Source organism: Rhamphochromis sp. 'chilingali' (assembly GCF_963969265.1).
Source record: "Rhamphochromis sp. 'chilingali' genome assembly, chromosome: 9".
NCBI classification, from domain to species: Eukaryota; Metazoa; Chordata; class Actinopteri; order Cichliformes; family Cichlidae; genus Rhamphochromis; species Rhamphochromis sp. 'chilingali'.
Genome location: NC_137936.1, coordinates 21330803 through 21351903, shown reverse-complemented (window position 1 = coordinate 21351903; position 21101 = coordinate 21330803). Strand labels below are relative to the sequence as shown.

At 39.7% G+C, this 21101-nt stretch overlaps 1 protein-coding gene across 1 annotated transcript in view; it reads right to left on the bottom strand.

The window, feature by feature from the left end:
• Window positions 1–20817, bottom strand: part of cacna2d2b (calcium channel, voltage-dependent, alpha 2/delta subunit 2b) — a 42790-nt gene extending 21973 nt beyond the window's left edge. Inside the window, exons 1-4 of the mRNA XM_080892043.1 lie at window positions 20472–20817; window positions 10753–10834; window positions 3645–3761; window positions 1495–1554 (exon numbers count right to left, since the gene is read on the bottom strand). Of these exons, the coding sequence (XP_080748169.1) occupies window positions 1495–1554; window positions 3645–3761; window positions 10753–10834; window positions 20472–20584 (372 nt within the window). The 5' untranslated portion in view covers window positions 20585–20817. The remainder of the gene's footprint in view (window positions 1–1494; window positions 1555–3644; window positions 3762–10752; window positions 10835–20471) is intronic.
• Between the last annotated feature and the right edge of the window lie 284 nt (window positions 20818–21101).

Genomic DNA, 21101 nt, shown 5'->3' with positions numbered 1-21101 from the left:
GCTAAGAGACAGATGAGAAGATGGGTATCACTCTTATATCCCTCTGCTAAATATAGAGCTCCACGCTAAGCAGGCTGGGTTGCTCAGCTTAGCATACATACTGGTTACAAGTGGAAACAACACCATCTCTATACAAATATTTATTTTTAAAAAACCCAAAGAGTAAAATTGCTAATCTTTGCTGATAAGGCCTTTTTACTTTCAGACTTTATATAGCACCAAATCACAAAAACAGTCCCATCAAGGTGCTTTTTACACTAAGGTAAAGCTCCCACAATTATGGAGATAAAACCCAATGATCAAACGACTCCCTTTAAGCAAGCACTTGGCAACAGTGAGAAGGAAAAACTCCCTTTTAACAAGAACAAATCTCTGACATAACTATGCTCATTTAGTAGCAGCCATCTGCCACAACCGGACTCAGCTTACAGAGATGGAAAGAGCATCTTTGAATGCACAGCATATCCAGGCTAATGGTGATGGTGTAATGGTGTGGGGGCTATTTACTTGGCACACTTTCGGCCTCGTAGTATTGATCATCATTTAAAAACTCCAGCCTACGTGGCCATGTCCTTCCCTTTATGTTAACAGTGTACCATCTTCTGATGATCAAATCACTTTGCCTACATTCAAAAACAGAGAAGAAACGAAAACAACGGCCAGTTCAGACGTGGAAATCTAACTGGGAGCCTAAGGCAACAGTGTCTACTCAGATTGTAGCGGATGAGCAAAAACATGTAGTCCTTTGAAATCACAGGGGAATTCAGTGCCTCTGAGAAGGACGTGAGAACCCATGTGAGAGGATGAGGTTAATCCCGTCTCATTTTGTCGGGGAAATGAAGCAGACCGAGTGGAAAAGTGGAATGCCAATGTGTGTAGGACTCAAAAGAACCACACGGCTGAGTGTACTCAGTCATCTGTTTCAGCCAGACGAGCGCAGCGCAGAGGGATCCACTCAGCTGCCTGGTGTAAATGTTTCTTTCTCAGGTCATCCCGTTTAGAGACACAGGGCTGAGAACATACCCCTGAATTATTTTATTCAGTGAATTCAAGATAAAATTGTACCGTTTCTAATATGTGAGGAAATGTGTGATGACAAGTATAATGACATGTGCTTTTTTTAGGGAAACAATACAGTGATTACAATAATATATATTATTGTAATACACTGTATTGTTTCCCTAATTTTTTAATTGACACATTTTCAAGTATTTCAAACATATAATTTTTTTGAAAAAATAATTTCCCCTTGAAATTACTATAGATTGACTCAAATCCACTACAGACACAAAAAACCTTATGAAGAAAAGTAAAGACGAATACGTTGAAAACAAAAACTCACCAAGGCCTTACAAGTAATTAAAAAAACACATTTGGAAATGGAAAGTAAAAGAAATGGAGCTGAATTGGCTACATGCACAACTATCAAAGCTATAAACTGAGTAACATTATATTTCTAATTTAAACTGAGAATATAATGTTATTGAGACTTACCTTGATTTCATCCTGCCACAGATGCTCCCGCTGGAGCCGCTCTGCTTCACTGGCTAACCTCTACAGAGACACAGCCACATTAGACAAGCAATGTTCAATTTCTCTAATCAGATGATTTTGGGGGAAGGTCACAATTAGACAGACTTAATCAGACTTGTGTTAACTGGTGTTTGTAAATGATACTGTGGTCCTGCATTTTGCAGGACATGAAATGGGTTCTCAATCTAACTTTTCTGTCTTTGCTTGCATGTGCGCTATAAGCAAGTAACATTTGTATCTGTAGGTCATATCTTTACAAAACTTTTTTTTAGGTTTTGCACAAACAGCATTGTACAAAAGGACAGAGAAATGGATTGCATGTAGCCATGTGAAAATAAACTTCACCCTCTATCATTTCTAAGGTTTTAGGTATAAAGAGTTTAATTTATAAATTTAATTTAATTAAAATTTGATTAAAAAATCATCTGTTCTTTAAAAGGTTATAAAATTAAGTAACTATAATCTGCTGATATTCTGTATTTTGTTTTTGCTAAGCATGGTGCTCTAACTTATGTGCAAAAATCTCCACTTTATTCTGGTTTATACAAATGATGTTGCAAAGACCTTATGGTTTGTTTAGATGCAGCTGTCCAACCCTAAGCCATGCTGTTCATTTTAGAGAGAGGAGGCTTTGTCCTGGCAGCCCCTCCAAACAAAATGTACTTTTCTCAAATGTACTAATGCTAACTGTCGCAGTTTCTCTAAGCTTTGCTCAGGCAAATGGACTGATTCTTATATGGCGCTTTTCTAGTCTCCCGGAGTACTCAAAGCGCTCTATACAACATGCCACATTCACCCAATCACACCCATTCTCACAAGCACTTAGTACTTTCTAAGTACATTCACACACATTCATTCATAGGCAAGGCAAGTTTATTTATATAGCACAATTCAACAACAAGGTGATTCAAAGTGCTTTACAGAGACATTAAAAAACAAAAACAAATAAAAAGCATGATTTAAAATTGATTAAAAAAACAGTAGATAAAATCAGAACAGTAGATAAAATCAGTAGTTAAAATGTAAGTTTTGAAATTTAAGCTTAAAAGTGTGGATTTGGTGTTTTATTCAAATGCAGCTGAGAACAGGTGAGTCTTCAACCTGGATTTAAATAATGTGTTTCAGCTGATCTGAGGCTTTCTGGGAGTTTGTTCCAGATATATGGAGCATAAAAGCTGAATGCAGCTTCTCCGTGTCTGGTTCTGACTCTGGGAACTGATAAAAGACCGGATCCAGATGACCTGAGGGATCTGGAAGGTTCATACTGGGTCAGGAGGTCACTGATGTATTTTGGTCCTAAACCATTGAGAGCTTTATAGACCAGTATCAGAACTTTAGTATCAGAACTTTAAAGTCTATCCTCTGACGGACAGGCAGCCAGTGTTAAGACCTCAGAGCTCCGATGGATGCATTGGAGAGCAACTCGGGGCTAGTATCTTGCCCAAGGATACTTGGCATGCAGATTGGAGGAGCCAAGGATCGAACCACCTTCCGATCAGTAGATGACCTGCTCTACCTCCTGAGCTACAGCCACCCCAGCAAATTCACCACTCCAGCAAAGATTGGCAGCTGTTTTGAGGCTTTTACCTTTGTGAATAACATTTCTCGCTATATTGGAAATGGTTTTATAATCCTTCCCAGATTGACAGCAGCAGCAATAATTGTTTCTCTGAGATCATTGCTGAAATCTTTTCCTCCTTGGCACTGTGCTAACACACAACTGAATGCTCCAGACCAGCAAACTGATAGATCTTTTTCTTTCAGAGAGGTGCACATACTTGATGATGTTAACTGGGTATATTTGATTATCAACACCTCTTAACTCCCTTAGATTTAGTAAATGTCTTGTTAGACTTTCACACACTAATTCTGCAGTTTGATTTTTGGTAATTAAATAAGGACACGGCATAATATGTCACGAGTTGCTGTGCATCTGAGATTGTATTTATCTAATATTAGAAAAATGAGAAGGACCAGATTATTTTATGTTGTGATAAGTAAGGCGTTTCTTTTACACGTTTTTTAAAGCAACATCGTATGATTATGGCATTAAGAAATTAATATTTAAAAATCACAAGACAAAAATATAAAACTTGAGGAAACATACTTACATCAAGTGCTTTGCGCTTTTTAGCCAGAAGTTTCTCAATATCCGAGGCCACTTTTTCAACAATCTTGCGAGGCTGATTCTTCACCAGACTAAACCGACGCCTTTCTTCATTGTATATCTGTAAAATTTGAATGGACAGCTGTTAAAAACGTGCAACATGTGCATCGAGTGCAAACCTCACTCCTGCTGACTTTTCCAGAGATACGTTATCTATGAATAAATCGTTTTTTTCATGAACCTGCAGAATAAAAAAGGACACTGACAGAGTGTCTGAGACAGAGCTGTAAGATTCAAAGCTCGACAATATGCGAAAGCTCATCTGTTCATTGAAGGCGCACTTGCTGTGTCTGCGTGTACAGTCCAATTCTAAGATGTCTCCATTCATGCATAAGTATTTATGAACACTGTGTTAACACACTGAAGCGCCCAAAGTAATTTTATGAGCAATCATCACCATGTCATAAAAAACATATAGAAAGTAATCTACATTAGAGTTAATTTATGCTTAAATTAAAAAGGCATATTTGTATCACACAGCGGACTTTCTACAAATTAGATGCATGTTATACACATGGGGGTCTTAAGCTTGATACACCCAAATGACGCTCTTAATGCTTTTCTCTGCAGGGTCTGAATTTGAATTAGGCCGCACAGAGAAAGTTAAATTCAGAGCACCTGCCGTACAGCTTTGGTACAGCCACAGAAAGTACACAAGGAAACTTTACAGGTCAGTGGGAGACATCTGGGAATCACACTGGATGGATAGTGGGTGGAGCTGTATTGAGTAATGATTTTATTTAGGAGCAATACCTTCCACAATATTTGTCTTAGAATCATTTCTGCTCTGTTAGAGCTTAAATCGTGGCCACACTGCTAGTGCTGGTTTAGGCCCTTTTGCCTTCTGCCTTAATTTTTAATGGCGCTAATTCATCAAGGTACTGAAAACATTCTGGTTCATATTGACATGACAGCATCAAAGAGTTGCTGTAGATCTGTCAGGTACACATCCATGATGAGATTTTCCTGGTCCACCACATCTCTAAGGTGCTCTATAGGATTGTGTAAAGTAGTCAGACTCGAACGTCAAGGAAGGTGGTAGGGAAGCAGACTCAGCAGACATTTCGGGTTTCCAGAGGTGAGCAATTTATTTACAGTGAACCCCATCCTACATGAAACTTAACAAAACGTCCCCTCCAAACTTAATTAACAAAACAAAAAATACATTGATTTGGTAACTCAGCTCGCCTCTCCTCTCTCATCTGAGCCTGGCAGAGACTTACTATATTGTAAGAATAGATTATTGTAGTATTAGGGATTTAGTTGTATTAACGATAGTAAAGCATTATATTCGTTATTCATTTAAGTAGGCCATAGGTCAAGCTGCTAAACACTCACACATAGAGAACACACACAGAATTGGGAGAATAAGTCAGATGTGTATGTGAGAAGCAGAGGCGACAGAAAGGAGAACACAGTGTGCGAAGAAATGTGCAACAAGGACACGAGATAGGGAGACAGCAGATAGACAGGCATTAGCAGGCGCCTAGTTTTGAGAGACAAAGGTTGGTGACTTCTGTGTCAATGTGTGCTGTTGGGGCCAAACCTATGGCGTTATTTTTGTGCCACTATTCTGAGCGCATGTAAAACAAATTTGCAGGTGCAAGTGCTGCATTTTGAGAAGAAATTTATTTACAGCGAAGAAAAGCTAAATTTGAGTGAACAAAATTCATTGCTGCGTGCAAAAAATGTATTTCAGTGTTTGCTATTATCCATATACACTCAAAAACTGAGCCCCTCTCGCTCAGTTTTTGCATCTGCGCTTGCTCGCAATGTGCTGCTTGCGCTATCAACATTTCTGCCCGTGCACGTTCAGCTCTTTCTGTACATCGTTATATTTATGCCACAAAATCAGCAAATCACAGACTTGGATGTAAAAAAAAATCTGATTGGCTGTTTTGGTCTCCAATCAGCTTGAAATGACGAAATGCAATATCCCAGAATCCATTTCGTCCAAAACTCAAACGAGCCAGTCAGATTTTTTTGCATCCAAGTCTGTGATTGGTTTGGTTGGTTTTGTGACACAAATATAACGGTGTACAGAAAGAGTTGAACGCGCACGGGCAGAAATGTTGAGAGCGCAAGCAGCACATTGCGAGCAAGCGCAAATGCAAAAACTGAGCAAGAGTGGCTGCTATTGTGTGTGTGTGTGTGTGGATAATAGCAAACGCTGAAATACATTTTTTGCACGCAGCTTTTCTCCGCTCAAAATAAATTTCTTCTCAAAATGCATTTTGATGATTGATGCTGAACTGTGAAAATCAGTCAAGAGCCGTCTGTGTGCATGGGTGTTTGTCTTCCTCACTGGCAGAACTCAGGTGGTGAGGATGGGTAAGTGCATTTCCAACAGCATCACCATCAACACGAGAGCGCCACAGGGATGTGTCCTCTCGCCACTGCTCTACTCCCTCTACACTTCAGACTGTGTGGCCACCCACAGCTCCAACACCAAGTTTGCTGACGACACAGTGGTGTTGGACGCCATCTCCAACAACGATGAGGCGGCCTACATGGATGAAGTGAAGAATCTGGCATCATGTTGCCAGGACAACAATCTCCAACTGAATGTTGGCAAGACCAAGGAGCTGGTGGTGGACTTCAGAAGGAGTCAGCACAGAGACTACAAGCCCATTATCATCAATGGAGCTCCAGTGGAGAGGGTGCAGTCCTTCAAATATCTCAGTGTCCACATCTCCTCAGACCTGACATGGTCTGCCCACATTCAGGTCCAGACCAAAAAGGCTAGGCAGCGCCTGTACCACCTACGACAACTGAGGAAGTTCAGGGTCTCTCCAAAGATCCTCAGGATTTTCTATACAGGCGCTGTGGAGAGCATCCTCACACAGAACCTCACATCCTGGTTTGGGAACAGCTGTGTTAGGACCAAAAAGCTCTTCAGAGGGTGATCCGTACAGCAGAACGCTGCTGCAGGATTGCTCTCCCCCCACTTCAGGACACCTACACCAGGAGATGCCGGACAAATGGAGAGCATTGCAACTGCTCATCCACTTTGTCACAGATTGAAGCCATTTGAGTACAGTGAAGTTTAGATGGTGTGGTCGTCTGCTGCTGTAGACCATCTGCTTCAACATTTGTTTGTTTTTTTTAGTTATTTTTGACTCTTCTTATTAGCACAGAGTGTTTAACCTCTGACTTCTGATCAATAAGACATTTCTCAACCAGAGAGCTACTACTTTAACAGGTCACCTTTAGTCTACATGAACCAAATGCATCAAGTTGCTGCCATGTTATTGGCTGGTATTGGCTAGATATTTGCATTAACAGGCAGTTGAACGGGTTTATCTATCCCACATGCAAAGATGTCGGAGAAAGAATTAAGATAAGCCAAAAAGAAACGCAGTGCTCTGGATGAATCTGTTTGGCAAGCATACATACAGACTGCAAGAGGACTTTTCCACTAAAATTAGCTTTCTTCCCTAACTTTAAAATGTCCCAAATGTTGAATACTGACCAGATGCTTTACTGGCCCATGCTGCACAGATGGGAACATGCAGCAATGGGTGTTTCTGTGAACTGTGCTGTCTGTGAAGAACTAGGTCTTGTGTAGAATCCATCAAGGAGCACCACTGAGGACACGCATTATGTGGGTAAAACATAGACAACAACCATGTAGGAACATAAGTATTGAACCTGGTAGCATTTTCCTCATTAAATATATTTCTAATAGGGCTATTGAGATGAAATGCAAGTCAGGTGATTGATCGGGTCGATCTATCAGCTTCATGGGGACACACATATGATTTTCTCTTAGTATTTAGGTATGAAAACAAAACCAACAGCACAAAGAGACTTTAAAGCAATCGCCACAGTGATTCTACTTTAGAAACAGGAACAGAAACTGAACTACTATAAGAAGTGGTTCTTATTCCCAGCCTTAGTGCTCACTGCAACATTCATATCCAACACTATCAGTACATTTTGCAACAATACGGTCACTACAGTCTTGACAGAGCTTTTTGCTTTTACTCATAAAGAGATGCTTCTTATGTGACACCGTGCCAAAGAAAAACCTTTTCATGGGCCATCAAATAGGACTGAAGCCTCTAATATTCCAAATGAATATGGGGTAGGCCTGCTTTTAAAATAGCAGCTGGGGCTTTTTTTTTTGGGGGGGGGGGGGGGGGGGGGGGGGGTTGGCTTTGATAAAACAATTTATACCTGTGTCATTCCACTTTATTACACATAAGTTCCTTTTTGGACTTATTTGTTTTGATTTCTTTCTATGTCTAGATTACATCAGAAAATTTCACATCTATAGCCCCATTAAAAATGTTTAGTGTGAAAATGTTGGCACGTTCAATGCTTATTTTCCCCTCTGCATACAAGCTGCTGGTCCTCAACACAAGTTCAAACTGAAATAGCACTAAGTCTTAATGGATATCCACTAAAAATTTTGACATCTATGGTTAAAAGACAATAAATTTAGTAATTTACCATGATAAAGAAAAGGTTCTGTTTTCCCCATATTGATTTGCTTTGTGCAATTATATATAAAACTCATAACAATCCCATTATCATCTGTTGTTTATGCTACATAGCCAGTGTTATTGTGCTAACATACTGATACTTCTTGTCGGTACAGAGTCACATCGTCCTTCGTTCTTTTCTGGAATGAGCTGCCATTTTGACTGATTTAAGAACCAAATACTCTTACATAGCAGATGTTGAAGTGACCTATTTCATAGAAGCACCTTTTTATTCAGTGAAATGTATGGAACATATGAAAATGTCACTTCAGAAAGGTGCAAGAACTGGACAGTCAGGATGTTAGACCTAACTGACCACAGCAACGTTAACATTGCCATTGTGAACACGTTAGCATTTAAGCTCAAAACAACAACAAAATTTCTAGGAGAGCTGCAGACTTTTTAACCTTATTACTTTTGATGGCTTGTACAAGGTGTCTTAATTTGACCTATAAAGATGTGTCGGCTTTCTTTAAGACTAAAAAAATGCTGATTTGTTTGAGTTCTTTCCTGTTTCTGCCAGCAGAAAGAACTAGAAACCTAAAGTCAAGTGAGAATAGAGTTATATTCAAGTTCTAGTTAGCCTTGGGGTTCAGAAGAACTGAACTGAATTCAGTATTCACAGAGTTTATTATTAGAGTTTAGGTACTTGAGTTTTCTTGTATATTGGTTCATTGTTTTAGCCTCATCAGTGTTTCATGTTCTGTGATTTTCCTTATCTCAGTCTTTAGTTTAGTTGTTTCACTTTGTTAGTTATTGTCTCTCATATCTTGTTTTGAGTTTTACGTTCTGTCCTAAATTGTTTCAGCTCTGCCCCACTTCCCACCCATTTTTATATTCTCCTCTGTGTACTTATGGTCCTTTCATTATTTAACATTATTTATAATTACCATATCATTCGCATGATGATTCCTGATCTTATATTCCCAAAGTGTCATGGTAACCAGTGTTTTTGGAATTTTACTGATACTTTCATGCCTCTCAAATTAGGCCTCAAGTTACCACTCTACACCCAGCTAACTGTGACAGCTGTAGTTATCTATAAATTTGAACCCCTTGTTTAGGAATTAAAATGATGCCTGACGTGAATAACGGTTTCCTCACCAAGAGAAAACTTTCTAAGCAAAGGAGAACAATCTTGAACAGATCTGCAGTGTTTTAAAAGCATGGCGGGATTAATGAGGATTGAATGAACAAGTGAGTTTCACATCAAGGCATTACTGCAGGCTGACCATCTGCTATGGTGTGACACAAACAGAGAGGACACGTGCCACTGCTCTCTGCTGAGGGAACGCCCCCACACATCTCCTCAGAGCAGGGATCACTTGCCCCCTACAGATGATCTTTGTTCCTGGTCTCTGGCACTTGCCTTCAGAGGGACAACCCCTCCCAGCCACCTGTTACACTAAATAATGTTGAAAACATGCTGGAAATGAAAAGTAAAAGAAAACTGAATACACTCCTAATGACAGTCTACCAGATCACTGTGAACAATTAGACAAAAATAAAAACAAGTACAATCTGGACTTACCTGCAGTCAGTGAATGTAACAAATCAAAATCCCATTTTGTAAAAAGCCTTCAGTGGAAATGTTTTTTGGGGGTTTTTTTTTCAGCCTTTTGCTTACACTGTTTTAGGGTGCAACTGAGCTACATTTCCACATTAAAATGTTCTTTTATTTCAGTAAACAAACAACTTTTATTTTGAGTTAATCCTAAGTATAAAATATTTATTAGGAATTCATCATTTACTTCTGTATGAGCAATGCTCACTAAAAACTTTGATGTCCAACCTTCAGCTGGAAAAAGCAGAGTTGGAATCTGAGATCCAAGTTGACTGGATATTGTTTAGAACCAGAACTAGAACCATTTAATATGGAATTTAACGCACAGAATCAGAATCAAAAGACCCTGGAATAAGATTACTCTAATGCACCTGTAATGTAAAAATCAATCATTAATGACTTCCAACTCAGAGCTTAATGGAAAATACCTGTTATGTGTTCAAAAATGAACAGTTTCAATATTAACACAGTTATTATATGATCAGCTCATGAAAGGCCTAAATTAGTATTCATGAATGTAGGTGTTATTAAAGCTCTTGATTTCATGAAGCTCAATTCAGATATTCTAAATCTAACCACTGTAGGTGTGTGTTGAGGCATCTCTTTCACTTTCAGGTGTATAATCCAGTGCGCGCAAAACTGATAATTATTGTAAACACAACGCAATACAAAATTATGTATCTAAAATGTCTAAAAGCAGAGTATATGTACTAAAAATAACGGCTAAAGAGAAAAGATGTAAGAGAAAGATTTATGGCTGCTCTGAGAAAACATTATTTTTTGTTATTGGCTCTGCAGGGATCCCAGAAAACCACCAAACAAGGAAACAAAGAGGTTTAAGTGAGACAGACTGTGACTGTTTTCTGGTTTTTTGCACCTATTTAGCTGCGGATCTTCAACTTAATGGAGTTACAGTCAATTTGCGCGCTGACCTCTCCGCTCGGTGCACTTCTTATTGAATTTATCCAACACTGTGATGAATGAGAGAAGCAGACACTCACCCCTTTCAACTGCTGAGCTCCAGTGATGTGCTGAAAGACTCTGTCAATCTCCTGCTCGATACGCCTGGCCCAGTGCATCATCCTGTGGATAAACACCGGAGGCTGACTGTCACACAATGCAAAACAAATGAAACAGAGAGGTGTATCTGTTTCACAGAAACAATCAGTGATGTAACAAAAATAGCAGGAAACTGCACACAGATTACCACATCTTTTATGCAAACATGCTTCATTTTTCTTGCAGCAACAGAGCGAGAGAACAGCTTTATTGGTCAGTGTGGATGTTTTTTATGTCGCTCTTGCAACCATCTGTAATTGCATATGATTTGCAAGCTTGTCTGTACTTAATATAAGTATTTATTTCTTTAATTGTTATATAGTTTGGATATATGTTTAAAAAATATGCATCCACACTGCAATTATAATGGCTTCCAATGCAGCAGAGTAAGCAGAAAAACATTATCACTGGTAATTGTTTTTGAACTTATCTGCACAAATCTGTCTTTTCTTGTTTTTGTATTTCGAAAAACTCAATGTGTGTTTGAATATCTTTTAAAAGGCAACATTATAGCCACAAACTATCAATGAAATTTGCATAATGACTGACACCAGCCCACTGAAGGAACAATGGGCAATCTTACTGTTTATAAGATTGGGGAAACCTGCAGTCAGCTGAGACTGAAGAAGTCACTCGGATGAGTGACAAAACGTTTCTCCCACAAAACGCCACGTCCGGATGAACAGAATCAACTTTTGGAGAAAGTGCTTTATACTACAAGCTACACTCACATACTCAGTGTCTTCCCTAGTAACGTTTCAAGATGCGGACTGGTTAATCCAAGAAATCCCAATAAACTAAAACTTCATTCATTATTTTCTATTCGATCAAAAAACAGAAACCTATACTCGTATCAATACAGCAGAGACACTATTTGTCAGATTTAAACAGACACTGTTGGGAGGAGTATTCTCGGGCTCACTTTCACACAGTATTCCCTGTATGTCCATGATCCAATCTAATATGTATCCAGTGTAATCCTCACATGAGACCGGACGATATTTAATTAAAGGTGAAACACAAAACAAGCAGTCAAAACTGAAAACCTGGGACACTGTGGAATAAAAGCCAGTGATGATCAGGTTTGACCTTAAATTTGACCTTGATGGTGTTACATAGTGTTTGAAAGGGAAAAACATTTAAATACACTATATGTAAAACACAGAAATGGCACCAAACCTTCTCTACTTTTCATCCTACTGATTTTGTTGATTTTGATTTTCTGCATACGCATTCAGCATATACAAATCTCTAGCTGTTTTCACACATCTACTGCAGCCCTGAATTTTTCAGAATTTGTTTTCAGGACACAGACATCAGACATTTAAAGGTGTCCAAACTGCTCCCTAGCACAAAGACCATATGACTCATGTTGGGATACGTCTGATACACGGGTGGGTTAAATGGTCATCATGCAGGCTCCCTCCCTTAACCCAAATGAAGCATGAATTTGTCTGAAGTGGGCTGCTCCGTTTTGAGTGCTTTGTTATGTGAGAAAGGGCCACGGACCTCAATTCAACACCTCCTCCGCCTCTCCATGTGGAGTTTCCCTAATTGACAAGTACTGCCCATAAAAGAAAAGTAAACATTGATGCTCTGACATTGGGGACAGCTATTTTGAAAACATTAAAAATGTTCTTTAGGGGAAAACGCACTTGTTTAGAGATGATATATCACTAATTACTTCTATACTGTCAGTCCACCTACCACACAAAGGTTAATTCATGACTAAAATAATTAGGTTGGAGTCAAATCGTCTTTTTATGCCTGGAAAGGTTCCTACAGTGGGGCAAAAAAGTATTTAGCCAGCCACCGATTCTGCAAGTTCCCCCACTTAAAATGATGACAGAGGTCAGTAATTTGCACCAGAGGTACACTTAGACTGTGAGAGACGGAATGTGAAAAAAAAATCCATGAATCCACATGGTAGGATTTGTAAAGAATTTATTCGTAAATTAGGGTGGAAAATAAGTATTTGGTCACCTCAAACAAGGAAAATCTCTGGCTCTCACAGACCTGTAACGTCTTCTGTAAGAAGCTTTTCTGTCCCCCACTCGTTACCTGTATGAATGGCACCTGTTTGAACTCATCATCTGTATAAAAGACACCTGTCCACAGCCTCAAACAGTCAGACTCCAAACGCCGCCATGGTCAAGACCAAAGAGCTTTCGAAGGACACCAGGAAAAGTATTGTAGACCTGCACCAGACTGGGAAGAGTGAATCTACAATAGGCAAGCAGCTTGGTGTGAAAAAATCAACTGTGGGAGCAATCATCAGAAAATGGAAGACATACAAGACCACTGATAATCTCCCTCGATCTGGGGCTCCACGCAAGATCTCATCCCGTGGGGTCAAAATGATCATGAGAACGGTGAGCAAAGATCCCAGAACCACACGGGGGGACCTGGTGAATGACCTGCAGAGAGCTGGGACCAAAGTAACAAAGGTCACCATCAGTAACACACTACAACGGCAGGGAATCAAATCCCGCAGTGCCAGACGTGTTCCGCTGCTGAAGCCAGTGCATGTCCAGGCCCGTCTGAAGTTTGCCAGAGAGCACATGGATGATACAGCAGAGGATTGGGAGAATGTCATGTGGTCAGATGAAACCAAAGTAGAACTTTTTGGTATAAACTCAACTCGTCGTGTTTGGAGGAAGAAGAATACTGAGTTGCATCCCAAGAACACCATACCTACTGTGAAGCATGGGGGTGGAAACATCATGCTATGGGGCTGTTTTTCTGCCAAGGGGACAGGACGACTGATCCGTGTTAAGGACAGAATGAATGGGGCCATGTATCGTGAGATTTTGAGCCAAAACCTCCTTCCATCAGTGAGAACTTTGAAGATGAAACGAGGCTGGGTCTTCCAACATGACAATGATCCAAAACACACCGCCCGGGCAACAAAGGAGTGGCTCCGTAAGAAGCATTTGAAAGTCCTGGAGTGGCCTAGCCAGTCTCCAGACCTCAACCCCATAGAAAATCTGTGGCGGGAGTTGAAAGTCCGTGTTGCTCGGCGACAGCCCCAAAACATCACTGCTCTCGAGAAGATCTGCATGGAGGAATGGGCCAAAATACCAGCTACTGTGTGTGCAAACCTGGTAAAGACCTATAGTAAATGTTTGACCTCTGTTATTGCCAACAAAGGTTATGTTACAAAGTATTGAGTTGTATTTTTGTTATTGACCAAATACTTATTTTCCACCCTGATTTACGAATAAATTCTTTACAAATCCTACCATGTGGATTCATGGATTTTTTTTCCACATTCTGTCTCTCACAGTTGAAGTGTACCTCTGGTGCAAATTACTGACCTCTGTCATCATTTTAGGTGGGGGAACTTGCACAATCGGTGGCTGGCTAAATACTTTTTTGCCCCACTGTAACTGACTGAACCGACATGGAAATATCTAAGTGTCACTCTTTTCTCTAAATACTAAGGAAAGGGGCTTCATTTCCTTTCTTATCTCCTTGAGCATTTAGGATACACTGAACTACACAATAGGAAATGAAAAGGAATAATACTGCTCCACAGTTCCTTGCAGCGTTAACATTCAAAGCCTAACACACTAAATAATTTATCAGTTGTTTTCATACAATCCTACTAAATGGAATTCATGTAGATAAATATGAGCAGACTGAGGGAGAGCTTAAGGAAACCTTCTGCATGAGACATTAGTATATCTTTATACTAAATGGTCACATTATTATCACTTTATTTACAGACCTATCATGTTTGCCATCAAGGTAATAAAGTGGCTAAAATGTAGCACTTCTACAGTTTGAATGGATATGAAACTCACAGTTCACTGGCTGATGTCTGATTAAGAGTTGGAGGTACAAAAAAAACCTTGCAGGTGGATTAATTAAATTAAAAGCTAACTTTTGTATTTGGGGTAAATTCTGGAGTTTGGCGCAGTGTTATCAAGGACAGCAACAAATTAGTTTGAATTTGCTACTACTCTGATTGGATCACACCTCTGATTTCACACCTCTGATTGGACTCTCAAGTTTCAAAGTACATAGTACTATTTTTATTATTATTGTTGGACTTTTCTGCACTTATTACATTGAAGATTTTTTATTTATTATTTTTTTTACAAATGAGAAACACAAATAGAGAATAAGGAGGGGGAAAACACTTGAAGGACCAGATTTATGAAATTCAAGATATTCCATTACTACGTGTGCTGAATTCTTTTAGGGTGACTAAATATGTTATCCTATTCCACAAATGTATTTTAACTAAATACAGCCTTCCTTCAACTACTCATTTAAAATAAGAATTTTGCACTTAAATCAATATCATAAATATAGCACAGCATGTGCTCTTCCATTTTAAATAATAAATACTGTGACATAATCACATCGCAAGCTGCGATTTCAAAGCGGCACCCAATCCTACACAACCTACCTGAACAAAAGAGGGATCCTGCATTATAAAAATCAGTTTCCTTCAAAATTTTGCAGTCAACCATTACTACATAAATGTAAAAATATGCTTTAAAAGACTATACACTAAACTATATACTATATAGTTATTATACCATATAATATACAACACAATATTTGTGTTATGCTCTGACTATCTTACTATATATTCCCCTGCAATCCTGTACTTCACTTCAGTCAGATTTAAGAAAAGTTTCTGGAGATGAAATATTCATTTTAGTTTCTACCTAAATAAGTCAAACCAGGAAATCAATTAATCAGACCTGTAAGTGCCCAGAGAGTCGATTCATTATCAGTCAGACAGCTTCCAGCAGAGTTACAAGACAACAGCACTGATTAAAGTCTTGTTGGACTTGTTTCTGCTGTCGGACAAGCCACAAATCTTCACTCAACTGCCCGAATTCACAGGAAGACAGCTTTTTGGATGCTGCAAAGGATTCTTTTTCTTTCTTTTTTCTAGCCCAGCTGAAATCGAGGACGCCCAGACCTGATGAAGATCAGACAGCTCTTAATACGGTGCGAGACATTTTCACATTCTTTTATTTGAAGTGATAATTTACTTCTGGGTTTCTGGGAAGTGCCCAGCTACAGGAACCGTGTATAGAAACTAAGATATAACCTTTTTTTTTTTTCAAATCCAGCAACATCAAGAGTATCACTTTAAAGGCCCATTTAAGATTATTATAAGACTGAATGCCTGACATGTCTTCACACTGATCCATTTGAAAGTGAATTTCTTTTTTACCTTGAGGCGTTCGAGGCAGTGGTAGAAATAAGCGAGGCGTGCTGTGGAAAAGAGAAACAGCATGCACACTTTCCTTTTCCCTCTCTATAGAGGGATGCAATCGGAAAAATATCTAACGCTTTAAATAAAGCCTTTAAAATGCACTCTGTTCCAAAGTGTTCTCAATTTGCTGGTGCTATTAAATCTGGATTACATTAATTTGATTAACTGAAAATATCTTGAATATTATTAAAATATCGTTTGTTTGTTTTTGCATTTAGCTACTTTGTCATCAGTCTGGAAAACAGTCAGTTTGTCTGCTGACTCAGCCTTTGGAGGCAGTGGTCCATTTTTCAGGGCTTCCGGTGTAACCAGCAGATATCCATGCCATGTCAACACTTGCTGTTGCACCAGTCATTATTACTGACTGCTTCCAAATGCAGATGCATTTTAGAGGAGAGCCACTAAAAGCTAAATTGCTTCGTTCGCATGTGATTGGTCAGTGCAACCCAGACTACAAATAGATACTCTGTATGCATAATCTGTTGCAATGATTACTTTCTCGTTCATTTAAAACTGTAAAAGGAGCAAATCCAAAGGCAGGAGTAGCAAAGTAGATGCAGACAAAAAGACTTTGTCGCAGATGCTAGGATTTCTTTAAAAGGCACCTATAAATTGGGCAATCAGTTACATTAATCCCAGCAATCCTACAGGTTGCTTAAATGTCACATGGCGCAAAACAATATCATGTTTACAATCATGAACACACTGAGCAATCCCAAAGCTGAAGCATGTCAGATGCCATGACTGCTTCATTAACACACGTCCTCCATCTGCATCCCAGATGTTTTGACATTTGCTAAAACAAATGTGTGGGGTTAATCTTCATAGATTAAAAAAAAAAGAATCAGCATTATGAATATGTGGCTTTTCTGCAACACTCAAACCTGGAAAAAAACACTTTTTTATCACACTTTTTACTGAAAATGCTACAAAGCATTTTATTTATTTACTTTACACAAAAAAACAGTGCACACTTTGTTGTGCCGGCTAGTCTGTTGTGTGTTATTAGAAAATCTTTGCAGATCGGGTTTACTGCAGTGGAGAGAATACTATCCTGAGTTTCTGGCACATCCGAATTTTGACAACAGCTGCTACCGGCTCCAAAAATTGAGCTTTTCTCATGCTACCATTTTGGACTGACAACTGTGCATTTCTCCACATTTTCCTCACGACTAGCTGAAGACAGCACAGTAAGCAATCATATAGGGGACTGGTGTCCAGTTGTACCCACAAACCGACTAAAAGTTAACTTTTTTTTTCCACATAAAGGAAATATTTGTTTCTAAAATGTAACTTTAATGTCTTTCTGAAATAAGGCATATAGCTTACTGAAGACACCAAGCTTCCTTCTTCACAGTTTCAGTTAAAATGCCCTCAAAAAGTTGTGTCTAAATTAGGTTTGTTACATGACTGCAGAGCAGCTTCGACCCCGTGACTCAGTGCCGCTGAAGCACTAAAGTTTTTGACTGTGTGCTCCACTTCCTCTTAAGCCCTGTGGGACATCAGAAAACCAAGTACAGGGGCCACACAGCAAAGCACTCTTGTGCCTCTACTCTGTTACCGGCTATAGTCACACAACACTGTGAAGACAGATAGAGAAGCACTACATGATGTGACCCATATTCACTTACAGCAGAGAGAGCAAAAGGTTGAGAGGAACAGCTGAGCCATAGGTGGGGTATAAGGAGCAGACGGAAAAGCCATAAAGCATCTATCTATCCTTCTATCTATGGTTATCTATGGTTTGGGTTACTGGAAATCAGTAATTAAATCAGACAGAGACAAGCTGACTGCCACTTTGCAACCCGCCTCTTTTTATGCTGCTCATAAACTGTCTTATCCGCCATTACTGATGCTTGCTCAGTTCTATTCATATCTTGCTGCTCCTAAAAATCGTCTTTTGACAACAGTACCTGGCTTTGTTAACACATGGCCTGCTTCCTTTAATGTCTGTTCATGTGCTGTGCAAAAACACAAAGCTACTCGAGACACTGAGTTCTAGTGCAGCACCAGCAGTGGCCTTGAGAGAAAGATCAGCGTTGTGGATTTAACTAAAAGAAGATTTCCTCTCTGCTCTGTTACAACTCCACGTGTTGCATATTACACATGGTTTTGCAGTGATAGGTGAAGTACATAAAAAGTACATAAAGGCACCAAAACAAAAGTACTCGCTGTGAAAAACAGCCCCATTCAAGGTGTCATATGTGCCATATTAGTGATGACATAATATTAGACTTTCATTAAATTCATCGCTGCAGCCAAAATAAGTCAAAAATAACGATATAACCATGATACTTCCAGGAGGTTTTATTCATGCTATTCATGCAAACATACATACACTATGATTATTATAGTATAGCTCTCTGATTCATTGTATTGTGACACACCACTCTAACCTGACATTCAATTCTGTAGTATGAATGTGTTAAATGTAAAAGTAAATGTGATTGTGGGATTTGTATAGAATATTTGTGTATGCTGTAGAAACGTTGGGACCCACTGTGCCATAGGCAAGGTTTATGCAAAGTTTCATCCACTAAGCAAAATACTTTTAGCATGATTTTATTATGGTCAAGCTTCAAATATAGCAGTAGTAAATAACAGAAGCTGAAATCTGATGCAGAACAAAAAAAGGTTGTACTTGAATAAAGTGAAAGTACCTCCGATTTGAATTTGAGTACTTTAACAAAGGCATTTTGATCAATGTTCTCAAAACACTTATTTCTAATGTAAACTTTTACAGGTCATGAGCTCCTTTGCAGTCTGAGAATAACTGCAATAAAATAACATAAAAAAATATTTGATTTTCCCCCATTGATGTTCTAGATGTCAGAACACGAGGAAGGCAGATTGCAATGCCTGCAGCATGGCAGGCTATTACTATAAAAACACATATTTTTTGTAGTATCTATCTATCTATCTATCTATCTATCTATCTATCTATCTATCTATCTATCTATCTATCTATCTATCTATCTATCAGCAGGGAGAGGCCGTATCAAGACAGAAAGGGTGGGAGGAGAAAGAGCAAAGCGAGAGAGGGAGAAGTGGTATAAATCCACGCTGCTGCAGTATTAATTCTTAATTGGAATGAGAAGCTGTTCTACAGCGTCGCAACACCGCTTCATTTAGCTTAGCCGAAGCGACCCAGGGCACAAGACTATATGGAGCTGTTTCAGAGCACTCAGCAGAAAAAAGCAGCAGAAAGGAGGAGGAGGAGGAGAAAGCAGCAGCTTGAAATAACCCATTTCATCATAAAACACACACATATGCACACGCCCACACTTGACTGGTTTATAGAATAGACCCCTCTTTTCTAATTGGTAAATAAACCTCATATCTCCAGTTGTGATTGGCCAGAAATTTTTCAGCATGTGCCCTGGAGATGAGTGGACCATCTGGCCTGTTCCTCCCTCCTGAGCAGCCCGATCGCTGAGCCTGGAGTTGGGCCCAGATAGTCTCAAGTTAAGTGCCAGCTGTACTTAACTGTAACGGGTTAAAGGTTAGGATTGAAGAACTGGGCAGGAGATTGATTGAAAAACAAGGGGAAATGGTATTTCGAATGCAGCCTTCAGCAAGAAGCCACAGTAAGATCCACACCTTTCTTCTGCTGTGCTAGATAGTAGGCATGGTACTAGTAGGCTACTCCTGAGCTTTGAGTACTTGTGTTGTACAGTGCACAGTGTGGTTTCCTCAAGAGGTTGTAGGAAATGATAGGACTGTTTGATGATTTTTTTTTTTCAAGCCATCATGGAAAGATCTAGCACTTAGTGGAGCACAAGAACAACAGGGGAAACAAGGAAAAGAGCCTTACCAGTTTTATGACTCCACAGACTTAATGTTGCATGTCAAATAGAAATTCTCCAAATAGCTCAACTAATTAAAGCCACAGTCTAGCTCACCTTAAACTTCCCTGTACGTCCTTGCAGTTTTAATTTTTTGTTTGTTTTTTGTTTTTAAACAGGTTTTTGGGAAAGTCAAAGTTAATATTCACTGTCGTCCATTGGGTAAAACCCTCAGATCCTATTTGTGCAGAACATCAGATGAAGGCTCTAACTCATCATATGGTAATAGGGAGGATTAATCATTTGCCAGATGCTCCTAATTCTGCCTAACTTGATGTACAAACACTTACAGTATGGGGTCTTCTGCTTGGGAGGAACACTGAAATATGATTGCTCATTTAACCCTACAAATATACCTATATACCCCTATATATCATAGCGTGGACTACACCTTCCAGCTCTTTAAATAACCTGCCTTTACATTGATGTAATCGCCAACCCTGTCAAATTACATAACAGCAGAAGATAAAGCATGCAGGGTGACTGGAGTATCTCCTGGTGGCAAAGCGAAGTGGTCAAGCCCAAAGTTGTCTCTCATCGGAGCCCGGCTGCGTTTTCACTGAGGGTTACTTACGTGTATTGCTGGGGGAAGAGACCCTGCGCTCCAGGCCACGATGCGCTGAAAATGAAGATAATCTGGATAGATAGCAAGCAGACGATGCTGCAAGACCTTTCGCCTATCGCCATTTTCCATTAAAAATTTTCGTCACGGGCTCTCGTTGCGTGAATGAAGCGCTCCGGACTGTCTCCGGGGCATACAGCGAGCAATGTGTGAACGTCAGGCTCAGTTTCCCGACGACTTCATCTCGGTTTCTCTCGTCAAGTGGACGCGGAGGAGGCAGGCATTGGCCGTGAAGGCATCGCGGACGGTGGGAGATGCACTAATGCAGCTGCCAAGACACTGCAGAGTCTCCCCTCCTGCTCCCACACACATACACACCACCACGAGCACTAACACCACAATCACACACAGGCCGGCGCGTCCACGCCCGCTCTCTCTTTCTCTCTCTCTCATCAGCAGCCCGTGGATCCGTGCGCGCTCACGCTCACCAGGCAACAGAGAAGCAGGAGAAGAATCTAGTTTGGCTTTATTTATCTCTGAGGAGCCACGTGGGATTTGTCACTGCCATAAATTTAGTTTTTCTATTTAGAGGAAGACGCAACACTTCAGGTACTGAAGGGTCCCTGAATGTAAAAAAATCAA